The following is an 11236-nucleotide window of genomic DNA, read 5'->3' as shown; positions in this document are numbered from 1 at the left end:
TGTAATTTGTCTCCGAACCTTCTCAAGGGAGTGACAGAGAGATAATAGAAGCAACCAGATATTTTCTGCAATTTGTTTCTAATAATAGTATACCTCTATAATTTTCTAAATATAATATAATTTAAAACTCAAAATTTGAATCTAGATTATAGATTTGCGGTCAACCCATAATTTCTCAATGGCATAATTATGTACGTATTAATGAATCCACCACCTTAATAGTCGCAAGTCTAGAACCTTCTCAGTAGAGTAACAGAGACATGTTATCTCTACATTTAGGCATTTATATTGATCAATTCTCAAAACAAAGAACCGAGATAAGCAAAAAAGAGTCATATTGTCTCTACATTTAGGCGTTTATATTAAACTAGGCTCCTTGTAATTCGTATGAGAACATCCGTATTAAGTGATGGGGGGGCAGTTGTTCCCCATCAACATCTCAACACTGAGGTCTGCTGAGTTTGTTCTCCGTCCCCACTTTGGGCAGACGCTGAGGTATCAACCCTTGGTCCATCGAATCAAAATGCTCATTGATTGGGTCTCATTGGAGATTTTCTCAAAGGACTTGGATCTTAAATCCTCAGTCTCGTAGATTGTGCTCCAAAAATGGGACAGAGATAGGTGTTTTCCCATCTGCAATGGGCATTGTTGGCCTGAGAAGTGCCAATTTTTGTATCAGTAAAGCCTGCAATCTAAGCTTACCATCTTTTTAACTTGGCAAAGTTGTCAAGAAAAAGCTGACACTAGAACTAAAAGCATGCATAAATATATCAATATATCAAACATCAAAATTAAAATATGCATCCTATGCACGGGATGGTCCCTTGGCAACAACTTAGGTTCAGAGAAAATTTATACCTCTGGTCAAGAGCAACCATCAAATACCTGGTGGCGATCAGGATAATTTCTGTTTTTCCAATGCCTATTTTCCAGATAACGATTGGAAACATCAAATATTTGGAGTGGAGAACACCTGCAATGTTTCACTTTATTTAATGATGCATTATGAAGAGAAATGCCTTCAAACCGAACTACCAGTAGCAATTGAGTTAAATTGATAGTGCACATTAACATTATCAGGAGGCAAGATAGAGAATCTTTTACGACTCGCAGAATGAAAATGATGATCGTATACCTCTCAACTCTGACTGGGATTTTTTTTTCAGAAAAAAAATCCTAAAGTCCATAACGTGAATAATCCACCGCTCATATCCAGAGAGCACCATTAAATCTACTCTGTCACTTGTATTCTCTTGTCCCTCATAGGAAGAGGGATAGGCTTTTGGGCCTCATGTGGGTGATCCGGGCCTTTGTATACTTTGAGGTGTGTGAATAGAGTTCTTCCCAGCTGCACAAAGCAGAAGACAAGTTCTGGTTAAAGCGCCAAGAAGATTGTCGTTCAACTTCTTGTCAAGTTGAACTTTCTCACAATCTTACTGATTAAGAAAAAAAGACACTAGTGTCATTTGAATAGATAATAAGTTGATGAGAAAGTGCCTTCAAAATGGCGTAACCATAAGTTGCGCATCTTAAAAAGAAATGCCTTCAAAATGCAATGAATATTGGAAATTTGAAAAGTTGATTGGACCAATGATTCATTTAACAGGAAGCTGTCTGCCTGGAAATTAGTGTAGAGATGCTCTAATGTTGCAGACAATACACATGATTGGCCTCCCACAAGATATAATAAAAGAGCATCAAAAATAATTTTTGGAAGTAAACAAGTATCCTATTAGATCCTTGCTAGCTATCAAGTACAATGTATGTCATTCTAACACTGCCATGATGCCATCAGTTTTCCTTGGAGAACAAAACAATGTTATGCAGACAAATACACATTTCACATAACATGGTGCATGACACAAACAATTTATAATGACTTTCTAATTATTCAGGAAATTAACTCTAGTCAATTAACCATAAAAAGGAACCAATACACTTTATGCCAACAGATGGAAAAGCAATATTTAGGAATCGAATCTGCATTTAATGCAATATCATGAATCAGATTCCCAAAAACCTCCACTGTCTTTTTATCTTCATAGCAGGAAAAGCTTTTTGGTACAACATTGAACTTCTGACATATCAGCAGTCCTATTTTAAGTGAGCACCGAATGTAGAATCCAGTAGTGAGGTATTGTCCAGCTTCTGAAAATTTCAATGAAATCCTTTCACAATGTAGTTTCACAAGAAATAGCAGTTTCTTATGATTAATTACAAACTGTCAAATCAAAAAAAATATGTCTTGCAGGTTGAGTTTTCACGAGATAATCTGGGTACATGACAGTCAGCAGGCAAAGAGAACCCAGACTAAATACTAGTTGATGCATAATACATACCACAATCACATAGGCCCCCATGTCCACACTAGGAGTATAGGTTGCAAGATTCTTCCCTCTGATATGTATTGCAGTAGTTGATGCCAGTCTGCCAAGAATTTTGTCTGTTGCATCAACTACATACCATGTCTTTTCTGTGGTTATGTAATCGGCAGCCTTAGGATGCCATGTTTTGTTCCAAATGTCCTGAATATCGGTGCATACATGTTGTGTCAGATGCGAAGTAACCAAAAACTTGAGGAACAAGTTTTACCACAAAGATGGGGATTTTAAACAGAAAGAGCTTTCATGATTTCCATAGGTAGAAGACATACCTTCAGAATTCCTCATGCTTAAAAAACAAACATACAAAATAAGGCTATAACATAAAGATAAGGAAAAGAAAAGTTGCCTACAACAAATAAGGTTTGGCTTCTACAATAATTGTTTTATTTTTTTTTTCTTAGACAGGCATTTTACACTGGTGTGAATGCATCCAACACGATCAAAAAACAATATGTCCTTAAAAGCTCTAGGCACTTGGGCCTCAGAAGTCTAGGGTACTCCGCCAGAGATCAGCCACAAAGAGCAATAATTGTTTTCAATTCACACAAAAGCAGTTAGACATATTTTAGTAAGACAACCCTAAAGATTGATGGAAGAGATGCCCACTCCAAAGGTGTGGGTTTTACTTTCACAATTTTGATTCACAGAAAACTTGCTACAGACCAAAAGAAAAGGATAAAACGTCAAGATAGGTGTTGACTTTGAGGAAATGGGGAGACAATAGAGCAGAGAAAAATTAACCAGTGATAACCAAAAAGATGTCAAACCAAAGTAACGACTCCATAGAAAACCTAGAGTTCTGCACATTAGAACCAGGATATAACATAATATACAGGTAATTCACCATTACATGACACATCAGGGAAATACAAGCATCACATGATATTGCACAAAGTAACCACTTAAAATGACCAAAAATTGAATTACATAATAATAAAAGAAAAGATCTCAGAGAATCTGAACATTAATAAAAGTTAAACATTTCCAGAACAAAAAGAATCAGAAAATAACTTAGAAAATTAGGAAATCAAACTCTTGCAATTAAAAGGTTAAAATATGTTTAGGGGTAACCTCCAATGTCGTTACAAGCATTTCTATAGACTTTCTCATGGCTTTCATCCATGTTATCTAAGGACTTCCCCTATTAATATAAGCCATTCTATATATACACACGAACCTCTCCTAATGGTAGCTTCCTCAATCTGTGTGTCACATGTCCATACCATGTCAGAGACCGTGCGCTCAATCATCGCCACTCCTATATTACGAAAATCTTCGAGAAGACAATAACCACGGAAGAAGGCAAAGAGCTAAGAAGGATGTGATTACAGGGCCATTTATCTCGGACTCGTCGTACATCCACCGCTGCTCCCTGGGGACGATTGCTACCTTGTTCTCTTGACAGAGGACCTGGAGAGAGGCAAGCGATTCGACTCGAGGGTTTGGCGACGGCGAGGACAACGTTAGAGGGACCAAGAAAGGGGGTTTTGGGGAGGGCGTAGGCCGTGGGAGAGGAAAGCGGGGGACTGCCCTGAGATCGGACGGCCGAGAGGAAAGCGGACGTCGGAATCGCCGCCGCCATTTTCTCTTTCTCCGGCTGGCGGATGAGAATGCCATGCCGCGGTTTGGCTAGATCTCCCTCTTCTTTTAATTTGTTTTCGGCGATCTAACGGACAGCAAGAGAAGGAGAGAGTGGACAGCCCTGCTGACCGCCATGGGTTTCGGATTCTTGGTGAGATTATCTGCTAATCTTGGTTTCACCTGGAAGCCGCTCCCGCTCGTCGTCGTCGTCCAACAGCCCGACCCAAGACTCTTCAACTTGGACCCGGCATAGGATGTTTTGGAGGGTACTGGCCGGGTGACCTGGGTCAAGTTTTTTTGGGTCAAGTTTGTATCTCGTCACACGTTTGACAAATTCTCCAATGTAATATTTCGATCCAAGAAACCCATTCGATAGTTAACAAGACAACCAGATCATCCACTAAATGCACCCAAGTTGTTTAATATTTTTCTCTTCCCTCTATATATAATATGCTTAATTTTGTATAGCCATCAAAAACATATCAATCACTCAATATCCGGAACAACTTTCAGTTTAGTTTAGAGAATTTGAATAAAAGTCCTGCATGCATGCATATGTACATAGTTATCCTCACATACTTTCTCTGTTCTAATGAATGTGTTGCGGTGTCCTTTAGACTACGTAGATTATAGGCTAGATTCGCGTTCTGATACGAGTAAAAAAAAATAATTTGGATTTTTTGATTCCATAAAAGTATTCAAGATCAACTTAATGAATAATAGATCTTAGACTAAACACATACTCATACGAATTTTTATATATGCAAATATGCATATGGTAATGTGTGTGTATGGCTGTATGCTATGTATGTGCACGCATGTTGCTTATAAAAAAAAGAAAAAAAGAAAACTCATTAAAAAGAAAAAAAAGAGGAATATATATATAAAAAAATCTACCAATTTCCAATCACGCACTGCCGTAGCGTGCTAAAAACAAAAGACTAGTTGGACCGGAAGTGGTCCGGGCCAGATGGAGGACGGTCTAGACCCCCGATCTGGTCACGTTTAATCGAACCCGGGACCGGTGGAATCTTGCGATCCCCTCCCCTATATATATCACCTGGAGGGCGACGGTGGGGCTCTTGCTTCGCCGCCGGTGCGTGAACCGCTTTCCCCTGTCGTCGTTGTCACCGGCTGATATCTCTAGGGTAAGGCTTCGAGTTCTTTCCTCCTCTCTTTTCCGGTGTTCTTTCATCGTATTCTTTCCCATCTTATGTCTCCTTTCTAGGGTTTCTTTGAGCAGGATGGATTCTTGACCATCGGCTAACCTAGGGATTTCTTTTTAAAAAAATTAAAAGATTTTCTGAGTCTTGAGTTTTTTCTCGTAATTTCTGTTGATAATTCTGCACTATAATCTAAATCTAGGGTTTGCAAAGAACGCTTTTAAGATTCTTTCCAGATTCATTAGTTAATCCTTTTCTAGCTTGAGTTGTCCACACTTTGAATTGGTGCCACTGAATTCATATTTCTGTCTTGGTAGGTTTGGATACAATCGTGTCATTCTTCACTGGTTTCTGATTTTCTTAAATAAAAATATTTGGTGATATTTTTTTTTTTCTACAATTCGAGCTTCGCTCGCAAGGGAAATGCAAAAAGTTTCTTGAAAAGAGAAATACCGATGTTTTGGGGAACAGTACGAGGAGGAGAGCTTATTGTGTACTATGTAATGCAAGGAATTCATTTTAATGTTGCCTCCTTATTCCATATTAGCTGATCTTCTAAACATCCACCTTGGTTTCTAGAGTTGGATTGGTAATTGCAGCTTTGTTGAAATTTCTGGTTGTCAAGTGGCTTACTGAAACTACAGAAACCAATCTGCCAATTACTAAACCAAATTGCAATGATTGTTCGTTGATATGTTGACATCCTAACGAACTGAGATAGGGCATGTGGTTATGTAGAATAATATCTTAGATCATCTTGTTGTCAGATCTTGGTAAAGAGATTGCACCTGTCTTGATATTTCCCAGTGATCCCTTCCTGTGAAACATTTTGCGATGACTGGGCAATAGGATTGGGATTTTTTGATCCATCTTCTGCAAATATGATTTTTTTTTTTTTTTTTGGAAACATTTAGCTTCATTCTTATCTCGTAGCTCTCTGATGCTTTTCCCCTATATTTTTTTAGCTGAGCTAACATTCCTTCGATCATTCAATGAAAAATCCTGATACAATTGATATTGCCTGTCAAATGTTTTCATCTGGGAATCCATATCATGGATTTTGAGACCTTAGTTGCCGGAATCGGGAGTTAGTGTTGGAGCAAATGTGGGTGCAGGTGCAGAGAGGTGGATGTTTTAGAAAAACTTCTAGTAAGGAAGTACTTAGGAAGCGCGAGCAGGTTTGAGGTGCTGGAAGATTCCGAAGCGGGAGTGTTATCCTAGGTAGAAGATGCTGGAGACTAAGTTTCAGACCTTAGCAAACAGCAGATAAAACTTGGTATGGCTTTTCTCGGGATGCTTAGATCTTAAGTTTGAGTGCAAAAAGTAAAAAAGAAAAAACATTGTAAGTTTGCATTGTTGAGTTGAGCTGTCCATGGGAAAGGAATTGGACCCATTTATGGTCCAATATTTGAATTATAACAAGAGGGAAAAAAATCTATCTACAATTTCTTAATCAAGCTGCTGCAAGGTTGTTATTATTCTAAACATAGCTCCATTAAAAAACCATAAAAAAATGACTTGACATCTGTCTATTCAAGTAAAATATGAATTTATTATATGTTCTTCTTTACCATGTAGACATGTAATTTTCAACTAAATTCCTTAGCAGCACAAAGTGGCCAAAATTCACTTGAGAGTGCCATTAATTTTTTGCTACTCGGCGACTGAGGAATCCAATTAAGGATACTACCAGTCTTCTAAGAAAAGGGGGGAAAAACTGGTTGGCCATACTACCAATTTAGGATTCCGAAGTGTCCGTTTCCTTTATGTTTTGTTCCATACTTAGATTCAAAATAAATCAAGCATGACATGATTATAAACTAAACATGCCTGATTTTGTTCTTATCAAATCATTTCATTAAAATATTTATAAACTTCTTCAAAATTGTAACAATCTCCTGTTTCTGATACGGTCATTATGCTATTTGATTCCTATGCCACTATATAAGTTGTCATAATAATTATTGCTATATTAGCAGGGAAAAAAGGTAATAAATAATGATTTTCTACAACTAATTAGTACATATACTGCTGAGTCTTTATTTATGAGATGCCGGGCTTCCCTGCATACCTACACCAGCTACTCTGTCTTGTAGTTATATGTATATACTGTTATTGTTTGCATGTCTTATTATACAAATTTTCCCTGGTCAGATTAAGGCTACAAACACAAAAAAACCTTCTCATCCTTGTGTGGCTCATTATCAAATGAAATATTTTTTAACATGGCAATTACTTGGTCTAAGAATTAACCATTCACATTAAAGAAATTACATTTTTTACCATTGATGCAAATGAAGTGAACACATTCTTTGATGTAATAAAGAAGCCCTGTACCTGTGGGATAGTTGAATGGTCCTTATGTAGATAACTCACATGGTTTTAGAGAATTCTTATTTCAAACAATGACCTACTATATGGACCAGATGATTTCAATGCTTTGTAGTTTTTCTAGTTCTTTTCCCCCTCTTCAAATTTGATGATATTAGCAGCTTTCAGCTAATTTCCAAGTTAATGCTTGGTTGAACGAATGAAAGTCGTGGTCCTGGTTGGATGGATGTCAGACTGGTAACTCCAGTTTGCTCATGTTATTCTTACACAAGCTTCAATTCTGACCCAATCACAAAGAACGAAAATTTTTCTGGGACTTGTTCATCCTGTACTCATACTTCATTAAATTTTAAAAATAACCTGTCAAGGTAGTTAGATTGTAATTAGCTTCTTTATATTCAATAATATTTATGGAAGTGTATCTCATTGATTCTTTAAATTTTTGGTATCTTCTTTCTTTCCTTTTATTTATTTATTAATTTTTGAAATCTTGCTTAAATGCATAATAAGAATTTAGCCTATTTGTCATTGCTAATCATTATACTTTCTGGAATTAACTAGTTGAGCTTTAATTACAGATTCATGGGGAATTACTGATTACTTACTGATTAATTACTAATTGAGCTTTAAAACTGATTCAGTTGAAAGATTGAAGCTGAATCATGGGGAAGAGGAAGTCAAGGGCGAAGCCACCTCCAAAGAAGCGAATGGATAAGCTTGATACTGTATTTTGTTGCCCTTTCTGCAACCATGGAAGCAGTGTTGAGTGTCGCATGTATGTGTAATCATCTTTGATCCATGTGATGGGCTAGAGTACACTTGAATATTTGGAATATCATCCTTGTTTACTAATTAATCTACTGTCATTAATCTGTAAGACATATCTGATAGTCACCAAGTCTAGTTAGGTGTAGGGGTGGCAATTTACTCTGGCCTATCAGATACCCGACCCGATCCAACTCTAATGGGGCGGGTTTTACCCGAAAACGTAAAACGTACCCCCCCCCCCCCCAAAAAAAAAAAGAAGAAAAAAACCCCGATCCGGATATATATAACTCTTCACAATTTCCTTCCTGGAGGCAAAATAATAATAATAATTTGTATGCAAAAACAAAAATTTTTGTAGCTTTACTCAACCCAATCAGTCCAGCCCACCCCATCCAACTCTACCCACCCTGCCCCACTCTGCCCCACCTCAAGGCAAATATGGGATGGGTACGGGTAATGGCCTACCCGACCCATTGCCATCCGTCGTTAGGTGTACTAATTTTTCCCTCCTTTTGTTATAGCTGTAAGCTTTTCCCTAGCAAGTATGATTGACTAGGTGTTAGAGCCATATTCAAGAAGCAGAATTGTTTATTGGCTCTCATGTATAGACATATCCAAGCATCCAACAGTTGAAGAAGCACAGGAATTCTCCTACAATCTACAATAGTATCACTCTTTCACCTTCTTTATTGATTTCTTTTCTTGCAGTACCTTTTAGTTTTCATATAGTATCTCAAAATAGTCAGGACACATGATTGTTATTAGTTCTTTACATGGTATATTTTTATGACGTGTTGTCAGTTGCTTATAGATCTCATTTATATTTTAATTGCAATCACACCTAGAAACCATTTTATTTTTCAGTGACATGAAGAATTTGATTGGTGAAGCCACGTGCAGGATTTGCCAAGAAAATTTCAGCACCACTATCACTGGTATGTTCATAACTAGTGGCTGGGAGCTTGTTATAAACAGAGGTTAATGAGGTTCAGGCTTTTGAGTTTGCACCGACAATCAATTTCATGGTGCTACTATTTCTAAGTATCAGCAGAAGCTATATATGCTTTTAGTTGTTGTGAATAACTGGCTTATAATTTTCATTAGATCCTGTATCTTCTTTTTTGTTAAACATGAAAATTTAGTGCATTTTCAATTGTAAGCTCTAATACTAGCCTTATCTGGGCTCTCGTATGTGGTAGGGCTCATGCGTTCTCAGCTATTAGATGTGAATAGTTTGTAGTTTGTCTTTGTCCATTTTAGGCTCTAAATATCCTATACGGAGACCGTCTTCTAAAATATCAGCCCCCCACCAGCCCCTCAAAAAAAAAAAAAAAAGAGTCTAAGCGTTCGGCCAAATTCCATATGAGTTTTGAATTGGACTCTAGCTGGGGAATCCTTTGTCCAGCTTGACTATAGGTTTATGGGGTGGTTCAGATCGAGGTCCAAGGCATATTAGGGGCAGGTTGATCTACCAATGGACTGATATCATCTAAAAGTCATGATTTTTGGTGGATCATCTTACTTTCTATAAAAATTGTCCATATTCTCTAAAATATGTAAGATGACCTGGGTGCAGTTCGAGCAGGAAAGGAGATGCTCTTAACTGGTACTAGTCCAGGTCCATTCCGATGTTGATGTTGGCCTCTGATCCGTAGGTCTGGCCTTCTATGCCCTACCCACAGTCTGGACTCCAGATCTAGCTGAGGCTTGAATGGATCTGGCTCCATCAATAATCTTAGTTATTGGAGGTGACTAAAAAAATTATATAATGGGACAGAAAACATTGATATCATAGATTATGAGATTCACATGGTTCACATCTAACCTTAATTTTGTCAATTTTTCTAGTACAAGTCTCAATTGATTCTCAGGAATATGTTGACTGACCTCTTTTTTTTTCCTTTGCAGCGCTGACGGAGCCTATAGACATGTAAGTAGGATTATTGTGCGCATATTGTATGCAGATTCTTATTCGGTCCTATTTAAAAATATGCCAGCACAAGTTCTGATACCAGTTCATGTGTTTCAGATACAGTGAATGGATAGATGAATGTGAACGGGTGAACAACCTTGAAGATGATGCTACCTAAGCATCTAGTTTATGGGTGGGTCCGTATGAGCGTTCTGCAGAAAGATATGAATGTAACCATTATACCTAATGATAGACCGTAATGGTATATCCGACATCTGTATTTGAAACTGAATAGAGCTATCAGTTATATATATATATATATATATGCTTATGTTGTAAAGAGTTGCAGAGCATGCTGGATTGGATGGATACTCTCCAAGTCCTTGGCTTATTCGTGTGAGAGAATACAGCATGAAAAGGTACTAATGATGCTGTGTTTACATTTAAGTGATTCTCCCAAATCACTTGTGACCAGCCAATTTCTGGAATGGACTCTTCTTAACCGAAAAATCTCAGAGCATGGAGATAATTGGCCTCCGAGCTGAAGTTTGGGTGTTAGCAGTGTTTGTGGTGAAGCAGGAACTAGTTTTTGTCGTTCTTCTTCGCAGCGAATATAGAAACATCCTATAACAACAATTAAGTGCAAAACAAATAATTTTTTCGTATTCTTAAACGAGGGGAAGAAATTCCACCAAAATTGTTAGCACCCTAACTGAGAAGAAAATCCCAACAGGCAAGCGCAAAACATTAATTGCTACCACCACATATAGTAATCGTATTTTCCATCAACTGGTCTTTAATAATATCAAATTTAACTATATCATTGCACAAAAGCTTCCCTGCCGTTTTGGTTCCTCCAATTCAATTGTTTCTAGCCTTGAGAGAGACCGGATTTTGTGGTTTATTCAGGGACGGCAAAGTAGTTCTTTCTCAATCTATCATATTCTAAATGGCGGTCAGGATCAGCGGCTGATGGGGCAGGTTCTCGTAATTTCCCAAAACAAGAAGCCCCCGTGGTGGAGATCAACGTCAGAAAGCTGGGGGAGGAGGAGGAATTCACAATTTAGGTTAAACCGGTTGAAATTGTTGATCCAATT

The 11236-nt window shown here is 37.7% G+C and overlaps 1 protein-coding gene and 1 pseudogene across 3 annotated transcripts; one reads left to right on the top strand and one right to left on the bottom strand.

Moving 5' to 3' along the window:
• Positions 1-241: 241 nt before the first annotated feature.
• LOC103708957 (large ribosomal subunit protein uL13c pseudogene) lies at positions 242-4359 on the bottom strand (annotated as a pseudogene). Its single transcript, XR_015969203.2, has 4 exons — positions 3714-4359; positions 2214-2525; positions 1136-1348; positions 242-973 (listed from the first exon to the last, which is right to left on the bottom strand). The product of XR_015969203.2 is annotated as a large ribosomal subunit protein uL13c pseudogene (transcript).
• Positions 4360-4976: 617 nt separating this feature from the next.
• Positions 4977-10636, top strand: LOC103708955 (transcription elongation factor 1 homolog). 2 transcript variants are annotated; one of them, XM_008794078.4, is made up of 5 exons: positions 4977-5113; positions 8101-8234; positions 9092-9162; positions 10136-10157; positions 10257-10636. In XM_008794078.4, the coding sequence occupies exons 2-5, from the start codon at positions 8122-8124 to the stop codon at positions 10315-10317; spliced, it is 267 nt and encodes an 88-aa protein (XP_008792300.1). In that variant the 5' UTR covers positions 4977-5113; positions 8101-8121; the 3' UTR covers positions 10318-10636. The 2 variants fall into 2 exon arrangements, with proteins under 2 accessions (XP_008792300.1, XP_088561051.1); XM_088704925.2 differs by lacking the exon at positions 4977-5113 and having other exon boundaries at positions 8079-8234.
• The last annotated feature ends 600 nt before the right edge of the window (positions 10637-11236 follow it).

This window comes from Phoenix dactylifera, chromosome 9, assembly GCF_051530095.1.
Source record: "Phoenix dactylifera cultivar Ajwa chromosome 9, Ajwa_hap1_PhDact_Kaust_v1.1, whole genome shotgun sequence".
NCBI lineage: Eukaryota > Viridiplantae > Streptophyta > Magnoliopsida > Arecales > Arecaceae > Phoenix > Phoenix dactylifera.
This window is presented reverse-complemented; position numbering and strand designations above follow the sequence as displayed.